General features: G+C 39.7%; 1 protein-coding gene across 1 annotated transcript in view; it reads right to left on the reverse strand.

Moving 5' to 3' along the window:
- Positions 1 to 21,623, reverse strand: part of ppil2 (peptidylprolyl isomerase (cyclophilin)-like 2) — a 162,562-nt gene extending 140,939 nt beyond the window's left edge. Inside the window, exons 1-5 of the mRNA XM_055655154.1 lie at positions 21,481 to 21,623; positions 19,771 to 19,820; positions 16,110 to 16,155; positions 14,505 to 14,567; positions 11,932 to 11,983 (exon numbers count right to left, since the gene is read on the reverse strand). Coding sequence (XP_055511129.1) covers positions 11,932 to 11,983; positions 14,505 to 14,567; positions 16,110 to 16,155; positions 19,771 to 19,820; positions 21,481 to 21,512 — 243 coding nt within the window. The 5' untranslated portion in view covers positions 21,513 to 21,623. The remainder of the gene's footprint in view (positions 1 to 11,931; positions 11,984 to 14,504; positions 14,568 to 16,109; positions 16,156 to 19,770; positions 19,821 to 21,480) is intronic.
- Between the last annotated feature and the right edge of the window lie 662 nt (positions 21,624 to 22,285).

Genomic DNA, 22,285 nt, shown 5'->3' on the forward strand with positions numbered 1-22,285 from the left:
TCGCTCTGAACTCGCTGCTGTCAAGGGTCTTGCCTTTAACTCCATACTTTCCTCTTACATTCGACCTTCCAAAGTGCAACACCTACGCCTGCTCGGATCAAACTCCACCTGCCACTTTCACCCATTTCTTTTGGTTTGTAAATATAGTTCTGTTAATTAGGAAACTAACACTGAGGTTTGTTGATTTTTTTAAATACAAAAGACTATAAGTTAGATATGCACGTTCAAATGTGTGTGGGATGATAGGAATATTAGAGGGCCTTTTCTAAAGCATTCCTGCATAATGATAGTTATCAAAATGCCGATGGCTTCAAATGTCGTGGCTTGATTTAGATTGCAACTGTTTACAATTTGAAAGTTTTATCTTTTCATTTTGTAACCCGAGCTTAATGGAATGCCGAGGCAATGTGGAACATGGAGCATTGCCTTCTGCACTTTGTCTCTGCTTGCACCCTGTCAGCATTAAAAACTTATTTCTGCTGACACTCATGGACACTCAAGGCTATAATACCCTGAAAGTGGAAACACAAGTAGTGAGGGTGTGAAGTAGGCAATGTCATGTTTGCCTTCGCAGGTCCAAGTACACAATATTAATGTTGGGATGTTACATTGCAAATTATAAATCACTGTTTTGGTCATACTTGGGAGTTTTGTGAGCAGTTCTGTTCAACATACTGTATGAAGAATGTGGTTGTGATGCAGAGGAGATTCACCAGGAATGTTGCCTGGACTGGAGAGATTTGTTTTCCCTGTAGCAAAGGAGGCTGATGAGTGACGTGACAGAGATATATAAAATCATGAGAGGTATAGATGGGTAAATAGTCATATTCTTTTTCTCATGGTCAGGGTGCCAAAAAAAGAGAATAGGTTTAAGGTGAGAGGAAAGAACTTTAAATGGGCTCAGGGAGGGAGTTTGTTTTCACACAGGGAGTGATTGAAATCCAAAATGTTGTGCCATATAGGGTGGTGGAATCAGATCCAATCACTGCGTGTGAGACAGATTCAAGGATTAAAAGATACCCATATGCAGGCCTAATGGGATTTTTGTAGATGGTATGGAAATGGTGGACCAAAGGGTGCATTTTTCCGCGATACAACTCATTCTAGGTCAGGCAGCATCCATGGAAAGAAAAATAGTTTTAACATTTCAGGTCCAAGATCCTTTGTCAGACATGAATGTCTTCTTCCCCCCACAGGTGCTGCCCTGCTGAGTGTTTCTTGCGTTTTCTATTCTGATTTTACATTTCCAACATTTGTAATTTTGCTATTTTTCAATTAATCACCCTTTATATCTATCAGTGAAAGATTGACCCAATACCACAGTTCACAGGAATGCAAGGGAAATGAAAACAAGTTTTGATAGCCTGTTGGTTTTAATCCTAAATGTTAATATCCCTTTCCGGTTTCTGAACTGCTCCATAACAGATTTTCAGTGAAAAGTGAATTATCTTCTTCTCAAGCTAATTCTGTATGCAATTGTGGTTTCTGTACTCAAGGAAGGATAAAACCAGCCCACTTAAATCTTCAGCGCAAGCTGCCAGCTTGTAACTGGTTGGTTCATAATTGTCTGCCTTCCTCGGTCTGCATTAAGTTTTTAAAAACCCTGTCACCAGCTTTAAAGAGAAGTAGACATTTCAGCAGGATCATTCAATATAATATTAAAAGCAGTACTTTCCTATTGCTGCCCACGCTGTCCATTAACTACTGTGAAATCCCCATATCACAGATGCACGTTACTATTGTAAAGCTCATTGCCTTATCTTTGTTTATTCCATAAGAACGCAAGAAACAGAAGGAACGGCCATTAAGAAACATGCCTGCTCCACCATAAATTGAGATGTTAGCTGACCTATTAAAACTGCACCACTTTACTGTTAGCCCCATATCCGTTGATCTCTTTAATATCTGAAAAAAGTATTGGTCTTTTTAAATTAATGCTAATTACTTTCAGCACCTCCTCTCACTCTTGACCCATTGTTCAGCATTATTTCCAGATATAATTTGTCTTCTATGTAAAAAGACAAAATGTGTTAATTCCCTGCCACATTTCCTATTTCCCAAAATAACTTCTCTAGTCTGAGTCATTGGTGTTAACTTTTGCTAATCTTTTCTTTTTTACATATCACCCCCTCTCACCCCCCTTCCCCCCACCTCTCTCCCCTCCCTTCCACCCACCTCTTCCCCTCCCTTCCCACCCTCCCCCCCCCACTCCCCTCCACCCCCCTTTCCCTCTGTCTCTTGCCCCTCACTCTCTTTCTCTGCCCCTTCTCTCTCTGCCCTCACTCTCTACACCCCCCATCCCTCTCTGGAAGCGCCTGCGGGTTGGGGGCTATGCGTCAGTAGATAGGGCCGTTATGGGGTAAAAGGAGCAAATTAATAATATTAATATAATATCATGGGGGTAGTTAGCATGTGTGTGGGGGGGGGGGGTAGTTAGTGTGTGTGACGCCGCATGCTGCCCCCCTCCCCGCAACCGCACGCTGGGGGAACAGACCCAACGGGTCTGCACTTGGTCTAGTAAGCTTTAAATATCTGTTTTCATGTTTCCCTCCAGATCATTCTCAAATTCAACTCCCCTTATCTATGCCTTGCTGAAGTCTGACATTATCCTCTTGCTGAAGTCTGACATTGCTCTTTTTAGCAAACTTATAAGCCTTTTCCTTTCTTCTATTGCTATCTTTATCTTTTCTTGTTAGCTATGCATGGAGCACATTTTCCTCTGGGGTCTGTATATCTTAAAGTTATATACATTTGTTCAACATTGTGCATTAACTCTAAATGTTAGCCATTGTTTTTTGTTAAACATTTTAGTATTGTTTCCGATCTGTCATCGCCAATTCAAACCTCAAACGTAAGAACTGTCTTCAGACTGAACAAAATCAATTACAACCCGTTATCTAAAATTCTATCACATCATGATCATTCTTCCTTGAAGGCTTTCTTAACTAGCAGATTTTTAATTAAACCGTTCTCATTACAAAGTAATAGGCAAAAAATAACCTACTCTCTCAAAGCTCCCACATACTAATCTCAAAAACTCTCCAACACACTTCATGAGTTTGTCCTTTAGATTGTCCATGAGTTTAACACTATTATTGCGAAGTTGGTTTTCTGGTTAATATCTAGAGTGAAGTCTTCTGGCATTATTGTAGTACCATTGTTACATGCACTTTTAATATTCCAATGGATACTAACATCCTGCACTGCTCTGACTATTTGGGGATCTAAGGACAACCTCCACTTATGTTTTCTCCTTCTTGGTGTTTCTTAGATCCAACAGAACTAATTTTACTTCTTGATTATTGAAGCTAGGAGCAATTCTCTTTTTTGTCTTTGTCTTTACCTTTTAATTTAAAGTAATGAATACTGTATTAGATTTGCATAACTTTTAATTCCCAATCTTGGTTACCCTGCATCTCTGTAGTCACTATAAGATTATAGCCACTTGTTCCTATTTATAGCATTAAATAATCAACCTGATAAATGGTCCCATTATTCTGCAAAAAGCCTTGACTACTTCAATTATTCACTGTGAATCCGACAGGAATTCCAGAGAAACCCATCCAAACACAACAGTTCCCTTTTTTCACAGCACTGGCACTAATGTCCCATGAATTTTAATCCAATTTCCCTACATCAATATTTAACACCTACATTTAAATCTTTGATCTTATTAACTATATGTCAATGTGAAAAATCACTGACATCATTACCTCTGCTGCTCTACTTAAATTTTATCCTCATACTCCTTTAGTAGAAAGGTGTCCTTTGCCCTTTATATCATGAACTATGATCTGTATATCTCCCTTCTGATTCCTAACTCCTCTTCAGTCTCAAGGAATAGGACAACTCAGCCTTCAGGAATAAGGCCTTATGCTGCAGAGAACATTATCTATCCCTTCAACCAGGCACTCTTCTGTAATCCATTCCAATCTTCCGTAATGAATGCTGATCAGTATGAGGTTTCTGGATTCAGTTCTCACATCTTTCCTATAGTCTCTACTCTCATCATGCAGATGGTATAAACGTTTTATCTACTTGACAGGTGCAAGGGCCCAGGTTCCACCAATACTCTTCCTTCTGGGTTCCCACACATGCTTCATTAATAGTCACACCTTCCTGTCCCACTTGACTGACAAATTCCATGGTACATAATAAATGCTATAAGACAACTTCTGGAAACAAAGTACCCATATACCCCCCCCCCCCCCCCCCCCCCCCCCCCCGTCCCTGATACACTGCAGTGTCTGACTCTACTACCATGCTTATATTAACCTAAATTAACTATCTAATCAGTTTTTAAAAAAACATTCCATTGCACTTAACTAACCACGGTGAAAGACTCAAGTATAATCTTTTGAGGAGAATATTTACTAAATACCAATTTATAGAAAATTAGACAATTTATTGTCTACAAATTTCACTCTGTTGCAAAGATCAATGTGAATTAGGGAGGCAATAGAACACAAAGCAGCACAATGTGTTTATTTTAGCAGCCTACGTATGTACTGGGCAAACACTGAGAACAGGCTGTCCTTGACTTCTGCTAAATCCACATGCCAACTACTACTTGTGTTCAACTGGTCCAACATTTCCAGTTAAGTATAATACAATCAAATGACAAAACCAGGGGGAATTTCCCAGGGGGAATTTCCATTGCACTGCACGTTTGTCCAACTTAAGAGCAACAAATGAGCTGCTTCTTTGTCTCTATTAAATACGTTATTCACATTGGAAAATATTGTTTTGGTAACAGATGTTAACAATTTGCAGCTAAATCCTCACTTCTGCCAACTAGAATTTTAAAGCTGTTGTGTGCACAAGTTCCTTCATGAGCTTAACCTTACTCGTTTTTTTTAGACCCCTTTAGTTCATTTAACTCAGTCTAATCAGGGAGAATAATACTGATCACAAAATCTTGTAAAAAGGTTCATATCACAACAGGAAGAGCTTCAACAGCTAAAGGCTACCACCTAGTGGAATCAAAACAAAACTGTAAGAGAACTCAAACTACCAAGTTACGCTTTGAAAAAGTTTGACAACACAAATATAGACGCTCCTCTATTTAGATATTGTATTTCATCTATCCAAGTGAAATTAAAAAACAGATTTTTTGCATTCAAGATCTGCATCTTGAATAAATACAAGATTGTTGCATCTCATATCTTTCCAAGCCTGGTACTTGTTGTCCATTAAGTTCTGCCTGACTTTGGTCCGACATATTATTTCATCAAACACTTGTCTTCCAATTTTTAGATTCATTTCATGTACTGTTCTAGATTAACCTTTTATATTATTCCAAATATTTAACTGAGAGCAGATTGTTTTCACAGTCAAAAAGTAATGCAGGCAACCATCAGGCACCTATCAATGCTAATGCCATTTACCAACACTTTCTTCCAACATTAAAATTCTGCAGTTTACTCAGTTTTCTTTCCCGGCAGGATTCAGCCACATCTTTGGCCCCTTCAATGTTACCATTGAGTTTTATATCCAAGGTATAATCTGACCAGAGGATTGGATTGGTAAGTATATCAATTGCATACTTGACTAAACTACTGATATGATTTGCTATGTTTCAATTTGCTGCTTCTTGCTGTTGTTGTTGTTGTTGGTGGTGGTGTACTCCTTTTTTCTTTCACCATTTCTGCAAGAATGAAACATTTACTCAAACTTGAAGAAACAGTGGTAGGAAAGTTGATAAAGGTGAATACAGTGAGTATGAGTGTATTTAATTCTGTGCTCTAATTATCAGAACAATGATTCTTGCAGAAAACTTTAAAATATTATCACCAGTGTAGTTAGTGTGTTTTTCAGATATTTAAAATGGATTCATTAGCCCAGGATGTGTGCAGCTGTAGTATCAACTGCAGTTCACAATACAATGTCAGCTGATAAGCTGCACTGCATCTCATTCTTTAACTGCCATAACACCAAAGTACATCCCAGTGGTGCACTGAGCCTTACTCTAGGTGATAAAAAGAAGACACAACACGCTGGAGTAACACAGCATGTCAGGTAGCATCTTTGGAGAACATGGGTAGGTGATATTTTGGATCAAACTGTGTCCTAAAATGTTACCATGCATTCCAGGGATGCTGCCTGACCTGCTAAGTTTATCAAACACGTTGTGTCTTTTTTTGTAAACCAACATCTTTAGTTCCTTGCATCCTCGAGCTGATATAGTTCTTTAGTGTTTCCAGTGAATTAGTGCGTTGGTGCTCCAAAACTGATAGACCCCTCTGAAACAGTACATTAAAAATATAGTACCGCTTATGATACAGCTTATAAATATTCCATTGATAGCAAACTACAACTGATAAAGTGCAGTTCTATGTGTGCTCCTCAACAATAAACAGTACAACAAAGATCTAGCAAATGAATCTAATCTGGGAAATTGTGAAAGTGTGCACTTTGGCAGGAATAATAAAGAAGAGACTGCAGGGGGATCTGAGTGCACATGCATGATTCACAAAAGGTATGCAGGTAGAGCAAACAATATTATTGTTCATTGCGAATGGAATTTAATACAAAGTAGAGGATTCTGCTTCAGTTATAGAGAGCACAAGTGAGACCACTCAACTACAGTAATGTGTAGTACTGACCAGTTTATTTAAAGAAGGATGTAAATACAATTCTGAGGTCCACTACACTGATACCCAATTTGTGGGTTATCATATTAAGAAAGATTGGATAGGGTAGGCATCTATCTGCTGGAGTTTAAACAAGCAAGAGGCAACTTGATCGAAACATGTAAGATTTGTAACAATCTTAACAGAGAGAATATGGAGAGAATGTTTCCTCTTGTACAAATCTAGAATTAGGGGTTATTCTTTTAAATTCCACCAGGGGCGCCGGGATGCTGGCTGCCCTGCCGGCAGTCTGTGCGTTTTTTCATTCTTTTTGTTATTTTTTTGTGTGTTAAAAGTTTATTTTAATGTTCTTCAGTTTGTTTTATGTGGGGGAGGGGGGAGGGGATCAGGGAAAACTTGTTTTTCAAGCTCTTACCTTCCCGGATATGCGATTCATTTTCGGATCACATTCTCCAGGCGCTCTGCGGCCTTCCATCGATGGACCTGGAAGCATCTTCGGACTGTCATGAGCTCCACCGCGGGGCGTGGACTTAACATCGGAGCTGATCCCTTGCCTGGGATCGCTCCCATCGCGGAATCAACATCAAGGGCTCGCAGTCTCGGGTGAGGCAGAATTGGGAGCTCCAACGTCACAGAAGGTTCAACCAGCCCTGATGCGAGGTTCGATCACCTGGCGCAGGGGAGCTGACACCCCCTAATGCTGGAGCTTGATCGTCTCGACGCGGAGGGCCTGAACGCCGCCGGCTACGGGAGTCAAGATCGTCCCGTCAATGGGGGCTCGAGGCCCACGACCGAGGAAGAACAGAAGTAAGGGACTTGAACTTTATTTCACGCTCCATCACAGTGCGGAATGTGTAGGAGTCACTGTGCTGGATGTTCATGTTAAAATGTGTTTTTTGAGTGATCTGTTGCTTTTATTGTATGACTGACCTGGCCAATGAAATTCCTCGTATGTTGCAAAACATACTTGGCAAATAAAGTGTGATTCTGATTCTGAAATTAAGGAGTGATCCTTTTAAGAGAAAACTATGTTTTCCTTTCAGACGGTTGAGGGGATTTGCAATGCTCTTATTCAAACAATGGTGGAAGCACAGTTACTGGGTCAAGGCAGTTAGATGGTTGGCAAGACTAGAGGTGAAAAGTGACTGCAGGGAGATGGAAACGCAGTCATGATTACAATCAGATCAAACATTACCTTATCAAATGGGAGAGCAGGTTCAAGGGCCTGAGTGTCCTACTCTTGTTCCCAAATCATACATCTATTACTGGGGCATTAGGTGATAGCTATAAGGAAAGGTTAGACAAACTTGAATTGTTTTCTTTGGAGCATCAGAGGTTGATGGGAATCCTGATAGAAGTATATAAAAATATGTGAGGTATAGATAGGGTAGGCAGTCAAACCTTTTTCCCCAGGATGGAAACGTCAAAGACCAAAGGACATGGCTTTAAAGGTGAGAGGAGATGTGCGGGGCAAGGTTTTTATTTTACATAAAGAGTGGTGTGCCTGGAATACATGCCAGAGATGGTGGTGAAAGCAGACATTAGTGACATTTAATAGGCTTTTCAAGAGATACAAGGATATGCAGGGAATGGTGGGTTATGGATCACAAGCAGGAGGGAATGATTAACTATCGTCTTGAACCACTGCAGTTTCTCTGGTGAAAGTCTTCATAAAATGCCATTGGGTTTAAATTTGGAAATCCCAATATAACCAAAACTAGTGAACAGCAGCACATTTTTGTCAGAAAGGTGTGCAAGTTGGAGGGAAACCTGCAGATGGCAGCATTCAATTAGCCTGCTGCGTTTGCCGTTCTTGAGGGAAGTAGCTGCTGCTTTGGAGGGTTACTGTCAAAATAACCTTAGTGAGTCAATTGAGTGAATTTTGCAAATGGTAGACTGACAGTGGGGGTAGAAATTAATGTTTACGGTGATGGTTGGTGTGTCAATCAAGCTTTGACCTGGTGATCTTGAGCTTTGTAAATGTTGTTGGTCTTGCTTCCATCTAAGCAAGCGGAGAGCATTCCGTCACACAACTGATCTGTCTCTTGTAGATGGTGGAAAGGGTTTGAGGTGTCATGAGTAAGTAATTCACCACAAGATATTCAGCTTCCTACCTGCTCTTGTAACAGTTTTATGTGACAGTTAGTTGGGTTCCTGGTGCAATGAAATCTACTCTATTTCATTCAAACCCAATAGAATATAGTCTCAGTCAAACCCTCATATGGCTGTCCCAACAAATCAGTAATCTGAAGCAATGACTCTGGAGAATATTTGCGTACTCTCTCAGTTGGAAAGATATCCCTTATGGAGGTCAAAACGGCACATAATACATCTCCTCTGGTCTTGGCAGACGCATATGCTTCCATTAAAACATCTTTGCTCCTGTACTCAGAATTTCTTGTCATGAGAGTCACCATGCTATTTGCTTTCTTAACTGCTTGCTGCATATACAAGGATATCCAGATTACTTTGTACAACAACATTTGCCAATACTTCACCAATTAAATAATGCTGTACGCTTTTCTAACTTTATGATTATCCACGTTATATGTATTTTCTCATTCAAATGTCTATTGTCTTGAAGTATCTTTGTTTTCTCCTTATATCGGTCAATTCCAACTAGTTTCATGCCTCTGTAAACTTGGGAATATAACATTCCTCATTCAAATCACTGATATCGTTAATACCTGAAGCCCAAACACCGATCATTGCAGTACCCCTTAAGTCAATGCCTTCCGTCACAAAGAACACCCATTTATTCCTACCATTTCAAGTCAAGAGATTTTCAACCCAAGTCAGTACATTATCTGAAATTCCATGCATTTTAATTCTGCACACCAACACAATGCCACTGGTTTTCCCTTATCTATTTTACCATTTACATCTTCAAAACACCAGCAGGTTTGTTAAAAATAATTTCCCTTTCATATATCCATTCTGACTTTGTCTAATTCAATTAATGTTTAGGTGTTTCTGTTATTCAATGCTGGAATGTTGTATGGGACTTGCTGCATGCAGACATGGGCTGCTTATTTGCTGACAATGGAATTGAACATTATGCAATCTTCATGAAACTTCTGACCACATGATGAAAAATGTAATTGATGAAGCAACTAAGGATGGTTCAGCTAAGGGCACTGACCCGAGAAGCTCCTACAGTGAAGCCCGAGGACTGGGGTGGTTGACCTATAACAGCCTCAGCCATCTTCCTTTGTGCAAGATGACTCCAATGATTGGAATGCTACACTTGTTCAAATATTTCCTTAAAGTCAAGCACAGTCACTCTCACCTCACCTGTGGATTAAAAAAAAATGCTTTGCTCTATCTTTGGGCTGTACTGCGAAGATGTCTACAGTCAAGTGGACCTAGCAAATCCCAAAATGGATGTCAATGAACAGGGTACTTGCAAGCAAGTCTCACCTATTTTCCACTTTTGTATAGCTAACACCTTACACCAGTATGCTGGTGATTATGACTGATGAAGCAGAACTTAGTTAGTTTAAATTTGTCCTGCTTTCAATGAAAAGAGCAATCCTCCAATTGGCAGAATGACTAACAGTGTTCTAACTGTATTGGAACAGGTCGATTAGAGGTTTAATTAGCTGTGGAGCACAAATGTTCCATACTACAACTAAGGTGTTGTTTGATCCAATATATTGTGGTGTTTCTAGTGAGCTCAGCAATTTTGTCGATATGGTATGTGTTAATTGAACTGACTAAGACTGGCTTCTCTAACATTGAGAATTTCAGGAGGAAGCAGAGACTCAGTACATAGCTGGATATTGTGAAAGTTCCTGTCTTGCCTTCACCAGTCACATGTTGAGCCCCACAGGCACCAAGGATGGGGAAGTTCTTGGCGGCTCCGAGTATATTACTTAATTTGCATCATCACTCATGACCGGATTTAATACGACTGCACAACTTTGATCTAGCTTTTCTCTGGCCTTCTTTAACCAAATACACAATGCCACTGGTTTTCCCTTATCTATTTTACAATTTACATCTTCAAAACACCATCAGTTTTGTTAAACATAATTTCCCTTTCATATATCCATTCTGACTTGTGATATCACTCGCCTCTGTCCATTCTTGTTGTTTCTGTTGTTTAACGCACATTTAGCCTTGTGAGGTCAGTATCTCATTTTTAGGTACAGCTGGTACAGCGCCGAGCATAGTCTTTTGCCCTTCTCTCTCAACCAGATTTGATCCAGGGCTATCAGGCCACAAGGTTCCAAAGTGTGATGGTGTACAGTTCTGCTGCTGATGATGATCCACAATACTCATGGCTCTGAGTTAATCCTACTTAGCATTATTATAGTGCTATACAACACAGTGAATAGTGCTCTAAACGTGAAGGGAGGAGTTTCATCTTCAGAACAACTATCATTTCTATCAATACTGGCATAGACAGATGCATCTTCCATGGGTGGAAATTAGATCAATAGATTTTGAGTCAGGGCTATAGAGTATGGAAATAAGCCCTTTGGCCCAACGCATCCCTGCTGACCAAAATGCCTATCGAGCTGGTCCCTCCTGCCTGTGCATTGACCACATTGCTACAAAAGTTTCCTACGCATGTACCTATCTAAATGTTGTAATCGTACCCGTCTTGCCATTTTCTCTGGCAGATTATTTCATGTACACACTATCCTCTGTGTGAAAAGCTTCCCCCTTAGGCCCCTTTTAAATATTTCCCCTCTTACCTTAAACATACGATTTAGTTTTGATGACTCACCTACCCTAGGGAAAATACAATGGCTATTCAACTTATGTGCCTGTTTAATTTTATCTTTGCTCTCTTCGATGCAACAGTAATGATATTGGAGTGGGCCACTTAGCTATTTCAGGGGAAGTTAAGAATCAAGCATACTCTTGAGGATCTGCAGTCACATGTTGGCAAGACTGGGTAAGAGATGGCTGAGGACTTGGTTTATAGATATGATCTACTGTTCAGAAATTGTCCCACTCTAATTAGTTGACATTTATTTCAGTATTCAGTTACTCCGACTCCAATAAAGGATCCCAGTGACGTCCTCACATCAGATGTAAAATCAAGCTCGTCGATAATATAATCGTTTTCTCTGCCCCGACTTTCTTAAATATTTGTGGTTATAGTTCCATATATATCTATCTTACAGGATAACTCCTGCACCAAAAGTGTATTTCTTTATAAAAATCCTGGCCTATTAGCTATTATAACCTTGAGTGTTGTATATATTTTTTTTAACGTTCTAATCAAATCTTGACTATGCCAATTGTACTGGTAGAAATGTGTGATGTTTTATAGTAATTATTATATCCATCACAATGAATATAACATCCAGTAGACGATCCTTACCTCACCAGTGGTTGGATGGGTTCCAAATTTCTTTATCCATGGAATGATGGACCTACAGAAAATAGCCATGAAATTTTACAGTGAAATTCAAAGATTTTTTAAACGTAGACTGCCTATTGCATCAAATACTTCAAAAGTAGTCTCACTGATAACCTCCGACACTTTTATTTATTTTTTAATCCTGAAAAATACAGTGCATCTCTGACTATGTGAACATAAAGGCAGGATCACCAACCAACGTTAACCCATTACTCCTTCTTTCAGAATTTGTTAAAATCCTTTATCTATCTAGCAATTACTGTTTCTGATATTTCCAGTTCTATGTTTATTAAATTATATGTAAAACAACTGACATGACCTCCTTTCTTAATCCCATTTGTTTACGCTTTGTTAATTGATCCATTACTAAGGGAACATCCATATTCTCAAATCGATTTTTCTGCAGAGGTGGGAAAAGAGGCAGTAGTGGGGCATCAACAAATCTTCACAATGCCAAGAATCATCTTGGTTGGTCAACTTTGTCATCTTTCAACACCGATAATTTAGTAATTTAGGGTGATTAGAATTCCTTTGATTTGTACTCTGTTGTCTACTAACACAATCTCTTTCTCAATCATTATGTATGTTTCATATATTCCGCCTGCTGGTTCTTTACTAAAATAACATTAGACAACTTCTATCTGAAGAGTTTGCTTATTTTCATCTTCTATAGGCAAACTGGAAAAGTTCCACATGCATCTGAACTCAGCCTGAACTTGTGCCATTAACCAATATACCTTCCAAAATTAGATCCATTCTGCTGTTCATAACTAGTTCTTAATTGCCAATTAGGTTAAATTATCATTGAAAATAATTGTAGCTATCTTATTCATTGCATTTTCAAAGTAGACCAGAGTGTTAAAGATATGATCATACCTATTGAATATATGCTGTATTTTACTTAGTTAATGTCCCGCTGCATGTTCACAAAGGCACTGGGCTTGAAATATAGCAATCCAATTAAAGTTCAGTAGAGGGCACTGCAACAGAGCTTGTCTGTCGTTGCAATGGCTTAAAAAATATGAATTTATCCAGTCTGTTCAGTGTATTTATTGCATACACACATTAAGTCCATTGGATTGTCTGACCTTTCTTAGACACTGGAAGGTTTAAATAAGTGTAATTTTCCTGCTGCAGGGGCAAACTCAGTCCTTCCCAATTCTAGGAACACTGCAATGTGTGGCCTTACTGGTGACAGCACATCAGTAAGTGAAGAAAGATTCATTGCCGCTAGAGTTCTGAGACAGCAAAACCAAGCAGCCAGAAATTGTAAACAGCAAGAGTAACGAAGCTCAGCCAGCAATGGTTTACTGCTGGCAAGCTCGGATGATGCTTCACATAGGAAAAGTTCACCTCGCTATCTGTTCAGAACCAGACCAACCTGTTATACATTTCTAAGATTTTCTGATGTTCATTTAGATTTCCAGCACCGTTTCTTTATTGTTACCTTCCATTTTAATGCTGAGTCAATTCTGCCTGTGATCCATGAGCCAAATATATCACACAACCTTTATGAAAGATTCCAATTAAAATTAAAAAAACACAACCAGGCAATTTAACTCTCGTACTTTACAAATGCTTGGGACAAAAAGCTATTGGGATAGTTACATTTCTATCTTCATAATTCACGAGTGGCAAATATTAAGCAATTACTTTTAAACTAATTCTTCTGTGCATGGAATTATCTTTTCATGGCATTCTTGAGCTGAATTGAGAATAGTAGAAGGCAGGTAAATACAGTGCAAGATAGCAAACTGTTATCTTACTGTGACCCTGACCTTTAATTATTGTGGTTACTTAAAAATGTTAGAACCTGGTTTGATTTTTTGGGTTACTTCAATGAAGACAGACAGAGATTTAAAAAAAATTTACTCCAAGAATCCCACTACAAAGCCGAGGAGCAGAAAGTTATACAGTTAAATGGTTTCGGCCCGAAATGTTGCCTATTTCCTTCGCTCCGTAGATGCTGCCTCACCCGCTGAGTTTCTGCAGCATTTTGTCCACCTTCGATTTTCCAGCATCTGCAGTTCCTTCTTAAACAGTTACATGCCCGCTGCCTTGAGGAGGTGGAAGTAGAGATGAGATCATGTTTCTACATTGAGCTGGACTGTGTAACTCATTGATCAAGCTCTGGACATTCTTCAATTATTGTAATAGTTCCTGATTGTGTCCTGTAGCTCTATTTTACTTAGTGTTCTACATATTACGAGTTTATATCAGCCAGCTATTCAAATCAAATTTCAGCTCCTCCACCACCAACCTGGTCTGTCTTCACAGAGTTTGAACTAAGCTAAAGCCATAAAGATTTGCCCAAATTCACAAGCAAGTTTTATTGTCGCACACCAGTTACTGCATATTGCATCAATGCATTAAATATGAATTGTATTGGGAATCATCGTATAAAACTGCACATAATATGCTATAACACATTGAAAACACATTTTCAGTTGCCATTTCCTCTCATGGTCTGTGGGCATGTAAGCTGGGGCAGAGGGTAGGGAGCAAGCTGAATAATAATAAGCCTTCATACTCACAGGAGATCGAACACCATTCCATCAGGTGTACACACTGGGTACTCAAAGGGTTGAAGGGACAAACTGCAAACGAAAGCAGCAATAATGCAAGCAAAATCAGACAAAGTGCTATAAGGCTATTACTCTTCAAGTGGCACACCAAAAACAAACAGATCATTCAAAAGTGAGACTGCAAAGATGCTTTAAAAGTGTTCATTGTGAATCGTTTAAGCTGTGTACATACAGGCTTATTTAGAGAATAAATTCCAATGCTGACAATGATGGAAGGTAATAAGGCTTTCTGTGTGGAAACACTGTGTGGAACTGCATAACAAAGCCTACTCGCTCGCTTATTAATTTTTTGCGTCACGATTAAAGTCTGGAATTAAATGACATGAACTGCAGTATCTAATTTGGCTAAATCTGTAGATGTATATTATTTCATTGTTTTAAACAAATATTTATTTAAAAATCAATAAACCAACGAAAAGCTAGGATTCTGAATGTATAGGTTATTATTAAAGAGGCCACCACATTATTTTCAGCAATGGATTCAGGCTTGTATTTTTAACACTTTCTGTTAATCATATTGAGGATGAATGATTTACAATTTTGGTGAACGGTTCAATTTCCATCCGCAGTTTAAGAAATCCACTGGCAAAACTAAATGTAGAAGTGAAATAGGAACAGGTAAAAGGCTGAAAATATCCCACAAACACTCAGCTCCTAAATTCACAATAGATTCAAAGATGAACAAGAAAATGCAACACATATCCTCCATACCGAAGTAATAAGCGATCATAACATCAGACACTAAAATACAGAAGGCCGCAGTTTCAATAAGTGAAGTGAAAATATTGGAAAATAAGATGGTGATATGAAATGTAATAAACATTTGTAGGACACAAAATCAGCGTGAAGAATGCACACAATTTATTTGTGTGGTTTTAAATGTTCCCAAGGAATCTGCAATATATTTTGAGGGAGAAAGCACAATAAGTCTTTTAGAGAATGTCTAAGCCAAAAATAAAAGTGCTGGAAATAAAATACAATGACATCAAATACTTTTAACATAAACTGTGCAAAGCTTTCAACAGAATTATTCTAACTTGCATATTGCTAAGCCATCTGCAGTTTAATTTTACTGCGTTAATAATGTCATTAATTTTTAGGAACTGGGCCTGTACTCACTGGAGTTTAGAAAGATGAGGGGACACCTCATTGCAACTTACAGAATAGTGAAAGGCTTGGATAGAGTTGATGTGGAAAGGATGTTTCTCATTAGTGAGAAAGTCTAGGACTAGAGGTCGTAGTCTCAAAATTAAATGATGTGGAATTTCTTTAGTCAGAGGGTGGTGAATGTAGAATTCTTTGCAACAGAAGGCTGTGGGAGCCGTCAATTTTTAAGGCAGAGATAGATAGATTCTTGATTTGTACGGGTGCCAAGATTTATGGAGGGGGAAGGCAGGAGAATAGGGTTCGGAGGGAGAGATAGATCAGCCATGATTGAATGGCACAGTGGACCTGATGGGCCAAATGGCTTAATTGTGCTCCTATCACTCACGACCTTATTATACAATATTTCATATAAACTTATGGTACAATATAGCAATAGGATACCCTTACCTGCAGTGATCAAAAGGTAAACGGCGGAAGTTGGCTTGTGGAATAACTGCAGGACAGAAGAAATTGTATTTTTGATGCAAATCAAACCTGTTCATATAAATCTAAAATCTAATTATAATCTATATAGTGGAGGAGCAGAACATCTGCTGAGTAAGGCTTTTGCACTTGACTATAGCCTGTACTGAGCAGATAAATTGTGTGTCATCAACATCTGATCCCGTCACTTTGGCACCGCAAGGTAGCCCTAGATAGTTACCCAAGTCCATCACCACTGAAATCGGGTGAAGACAAACAGAATAACTATGCCGGATCATCAAAATGGTCAGTTTTCTTTAGGCACATGGGGATTTTTTTTCCTGAAACAAAATCTGATATAAATATTATATGGTCTCCAATATACTTGCGCTCAACATGACAACAGGCAAGTCCTGAATATCAGATCAGAATGCACTGAATGCACATATAATGCAGATGCTGAAACAAGAAGCAAATAATACACCGCTGGAAGAACACTGAGTCATGCAGCATCTGTGGAGGAAAATGGTTTAAGATGCATTAAGATGCATCTTCTCACAGGTTCTCAACCCGAAATATCAAACCTTCCTTTGCCAGCCCTGATGCAGGTCTCAACCGGAAATAATCATCCTTTTGTCCTCACGGATGCTACTTGATCAAATGAATTCCTTCAGCCACTGTTCTAGCAGCGCATTTGGAAAGCAGTGACAGGATCGGTCAAAGTCAGCATGGATTTATGAAGCGGCTTAAATGGAAATAATGCTTGACTAATCTTCTGGAATATTTTGAGGATGGAACAAGTAGAATGAATAAGAGAGAGCCAGTGGATGTGGTGTATCTGGACTTTCAAAAAGCCTTTGACAAGGTCCAATACAAGAGATTAGTGTGCAAAATGAGGGCATATGGTATTGGTGGTAGGGTATGGACATTGATAGAGAACTGGTTGGTAGACAGGAAGCAAAGAGCAGGAATTAAAGGCTCCTTTACAGAATGGCAGGCTGTAACTAGGGTGCCGCAAGGCTCAGTGCTAGGACCCAGTTATTTATATTATATACTGACGATTTAGACAAAGGAATCAAATGTAACATCTCCAAGTTTGCGGATGACACAAAGCTGGGTGGCAGTGCAAGGAGGATGCTATGAGGATGCAGGGTGATTTGGACAGGTTGGGTGAGTGGGCAGATGCACTCACAATAATGTGGATTAATGTGAGGTTATCCACTTTGTACATCAGTCACTGAAAGTACGCATGCAGGTAAAGCGGGCGGTGAAGAAAGCAAATGGCATGTGACAGGATTTGAGTACAGGAGCAACGAGGTCCTACTGCAGTTGTACAGGGCCCTGGTGAGACCACATCAGGTACATGAGATGCACCAGTGTGCAGTTTTGGTCTCCTAATTTGAGGAAGGACAGCCTCGCTATTGAGGGAGTGCAGTATAGGTTCACCAGGTTAATTCCCGGGATGGCGGGACTGACATATGATGCAAGAATGGATCGGCTGGGCTTATATTTACTGGAATTCAGAAGGATGAGAGGATATCTGATAAAAACATAAAATTCTTAAGAAATTGGACAGGTTACATGCAGGAAAATTGTTCCCGGTGTTGGGGGAGTCCAGAACCAGAGGTCACAGTTTAAGATTAAGGGGTAGGCCATTTAGGACTGGGATGAGGAAAAGCTTTTTCACCCAGAGTTGTGCATCTGTGGAATTCTCTGTCATGGAAGGCAGCGGAGGCCAATTCACTGTTTTCAAGAGAGAGTTAGATATAGCCAACAAGCTAACGGAATCAAAGGATATGGGGAGAAATCGGGAACGGGGTACTGATTTTGGATGATCAGCCATGATCGTATTGAATGACAGTGCTGGCTCGAAGGGTCGAATGGCCTATTCCTGCACCTACATTTTATGTTAATATGTTTCTATGTTTTTTAGACACTGAATGCATATTCCTTTCAAAGAAGGCTCCTAAACTGAAACATCCCCTATCCATGTCTTCGAGGCGGTGCTGCCCCACCAGCTGAGTTAATCCAGAACCTTGTGTTATTTTTTGGAAACCAGTATCTGCAATTCTTTATTTCTCCAAAGAACAGATAGGATGGACTTAATGGACTTATTCTATTCAACGAGCTGGTGACAATTTTCTTCCAACCTTACAAACAATGCAACATCTTGGTCTCTTTACAAGTTATCAACAAATATGTTTAGTATTTTGTTGCCTATCCTTTGCATGCAATGACTGCTTGAAGTCTGCGATTCATGGACATCACCAGTTGCTGGGTGTTTTCTCTGGTGATGTTCCGCCAGGCCTATATCGCAGCCATCTTGTAAAAAAAACAGCTGTAATTTCTACATGGTGAAACCAAAATGTGTAAAAATGTCCTTTAATAAAATCTGACAATGTGCACTTTAACCACATGTGATTATCTTTTTTTCTATTACAAATCTCAAATTGTGGAGTACCGAGGCAAATAAATAAATGACGGGTCTTTGTCCCAAACATTATGGAGGGCACTGTGTATTAGAATTTTAACTTCAACACTTAGCTCGCCAAACTAATCCTATATGTGATGCCATGTATTGTAAATGGTGATTATAACCACCTGTGTACAAAGTACTTATTTGGAACAAATTAGATTGCAGCAGCAGTAGAATATTCAGTAAATGGCAGAATAGTAAGCCCTTCAACATACTTCATTAAAACATGTGCAAATCCTGTTCAATAATATTTTAGAACTTCACCAACAAATATTAACTGGAGTGAAAATATCTGTCATTGAGTACTCAGATATTCAAGCACCAGATCCAACGGCAATCTCAAAATCATAATAGCAACCTTAGGTTACCTTAGGTTACCTTAGTAAACAAAAAAATACATATCAAATAGATGAGAGAACCATCATTAAACTTGATTTTATCAGCAGGCACAACGTATCAGGAGGCAGCTCATCTGGATTCTTCCTCCTTAGTATATTACTATTTTTAAAATCACTGCAAGTGCCACTTCTGTGACACCTGCAGATGGTATTTCTCAAATTCAGGAAGGAAAGATGCTATCCAATTGCATGCAGCACCATCCTCTGTGCCATGGGCGGCACGGTGGTACAGTTGTTGCCTTACAGCGCCAGAGGCCCTGGTTCGATCCCGACTACAGGTGCTTCTCTGTATGGAGTTTGTACGCTCTCCCCAACGTGGGTTTTCTCCGAGATCTTCGGTTTCCTCCCACACTCTAAAGACGTACAGGTTTGTAAGTTAATTGGCTTGGTATGAATGTAAATTGTCCCTTGTGTGCGCAGGATAGAGTTAATGTGCGGGGATCACTGGGTGTCGGTGGACCGAAGGGCCTGTTTCGGCGCTGTATCTCTAAACTAAACTAATCTCACCAGAGCTGATGCCACTTCCTGCTGAGCACATCAAGTTCAATGGTCAATAACTGATTTCAAGGAATTTCAAACCCGCATTGCTCAGTTCCATTCTTAATTTAAGTACACATTTACTAAAAACTTAAACGACTGCCCCATAGCAAGGACTTTATAGTCCAAATATACTTAGGAAATTTATACAGATCTGTAAGCAGTACCCCTTCTGTGAACACGTTAACAAAAATCTCAAATCACATCTTTACTATCAATCAACCTTCCTACCTACCTGTTTTCTTGCCACCATAGAAGTTAGTATACTCTGTACAAGTGATGTACCTGCAAAAGAAAAGTCAATCTCAGTACAAACACTGCAACTACATAAAGAGAAGCAGACTGAAATAAAGATATATGGCTGCCATTCACAGTCATACTTATAAGCAACAAAAGCTAAAAAAATCTAAATTTCTGGTATACTAATTTGAATCCCGCACATGATGCAATGTGAACAAATCCATTGCCTTCAGGAAAAGAGGAAATGTTTTGCCTAGTTGGCATAACTATATCCAGCAACAAAGTACAATGTATTATTTCTTCAATCCTTCCTACCCACTTAATTTTGTCTTCAAAAGAGCATCCACGTTGTTTGCATGGTGATATATTCTAATTTTGGAATTGGACAAACTTAACTACCATGTGCAAGTTTCCACACAGATGGAAGACTCCTGGCCTGCACCCATGATCAGATAGTGTCACTGTGATGCTATTTCACTGGCATACGTCTGGAGCAACACATTTTGGATGCATTAAACAATAATGTTAAAAAATTGGAGTAGGCAATTGGCCTTTCAAGTTTATTGAGATTATGTGGCCATACATTTAGATCATTATTGATCTTCTGCCTCATCACCATCTTCTTGTACTTTTGCTAAATCACGCGATTCACCCAATATCTAATATGCCCTCAAAGTGATATACTCCACAACACTTGGATCCATTTGAATATTAACATTACACAATATCTGAGCATTAAAAACATGTTTTTGTTTTGTGCATCAGGAAGCAGTACTGTGCACTCTAATGCCTTAGAATTTCACTTTCCCTATGATCAGTCAATGAAAGTAAGCTTGCAGGTACAGAAGGCAGTGAAGAAAGTGAATGGCATGTTGGCCTTCATAACAAGAGTAGTTGAGTATAGGAGCAAAGTGGTCCTTCTGCAGTTGTACAGGGCCCTAGTGAGACCACACCTGGAGTATTATGTGCAGTTTTGGTCTCCAAATTTGAGGAAGGACATTCTTACTATTGAGGGAGTGCAGCATAGGTTCACAAGTTAATTCCCGGGATGGCAGGACTGTCATATGCTGAGAGAATGGAGCGGCTGGGCTTGTATAATCTGACATTTAGAAGGATGCGAGGGGATCTTATTGAAACATATAAGATTATTAAGGGTTTGGACACGGTAGAGGCAGGAAACATGTTCCCGATGTTGGGGGAGTCCAGGGGCAACAGTTTAAGCCATTTAGAACGGAGATGAGGAAACACTTTTTCACACAGAGAGTGGTGAGTCTGTGGAATTCTCTGCCTCTGGAGGCAGGTTCACTGGATACTTTCAAGAGAGAGCTAGACGGGGCTCATGAAGATAGCGGAGTCAGGGGATATGGGGAAAAGGCAGGAGCGGGGTACTGATTGTGGCTGATCAGTCATGATCACATTGAATGGCGGTGCTGGCTCGAAGGGCCGAATGGCCTACTGTCTATTGATCTGCCAGGGTAGCACACAAAATAACCTTCTACGAGGGTTGAAAGAAGTGACTGAGTTGACTGTAAAGATGGATTTGAGCAGGAGTAAGAGAATTTGAAAAGTAGGAACTGTGCATTTCCCGGTGTTTCTGGCCATTTCTTAGCGTTTCTGTCCTTTCGTGGCTCTGCGGCCCTTCAGCAGCGCCGTTTACTGGGGAACTGTCTGTTCCCGGAGCCCAGGCCCACCCCCACTCACTCACATCTTATCCTTCTGATGCTGCCTCTTCCCCATGTTGCCTGGAATAAGCTGCCGCACGCCCAGCAAACACCGTAAACAAAACCAAGTACAACGCCGGAAACAAAAATAGCTAAACTTCCTGCTAAAGTCGTGCGCTCGGAATAAACCGCCGGCTGGACCGGGCGTCCGGGGATGTTTGGGCCTCGTTGTGCTGGTCGAGGGGAAGCTTAAAAACGTAACAGTGTTTATGGATCAGATGCAGAGTGATAACCCTGGAACTTTGACAACCTGCTGCACTCAGGCCAGTTTAATATAACTTTGCATATAGGATCCCTTGTCCTAAATTGTTTTAACATGGCAAGAGGGGAAAGGTTTTGGATGCTTCAAGAATATAATGTAACAAAACCAGAACAGGAGCAAGCACAATTGGCCTTCACTGCTTGCTTGTCATTTATTGAGATCATGGTTGATTTTCTTTCTCAACATCATTTTCTTGTACTTTTGCCCAATCTCTCAATTTACCAAAGTGCCTCATTCTCAACACTTGGATATCTTTGAATACTAACATTACACGATCTCTGAACATGAAAAATAAAATTCCGGTTTTGTTTTGTACCTCAGGAAGCAGTAGAATTTCACCTCCCCTATTATCACAAAACAGTTTTTCACTGTACCTTGGGTCCTGTAACAATAATATACCCTGAACTCATCAACTACAAAGTATGCTTCCTCTGAGAAAATAGCTTGAATATTAAACATACAGGGCATGACTAGCATGTTTGCTGATGATACAAAAGTGAGACCACATTTAGAATATTGTGTTGAGT

Source organism: Leucoraja erinacea, chromosome 25 (assembly GCF_028641065.1).
Source record: "Leucoraja erinacea ecotype New England chromosome 25, Leri_hhj_1, whole genome shotgun sequence".
In the NCBI taxonomy this organism is placed as follows: Eukaryota; Metazoa; Chordata; class Chondrichthyes; order Rajiformes; family Rajidae; genus Leucoraja; species Leucoraja erinaceus.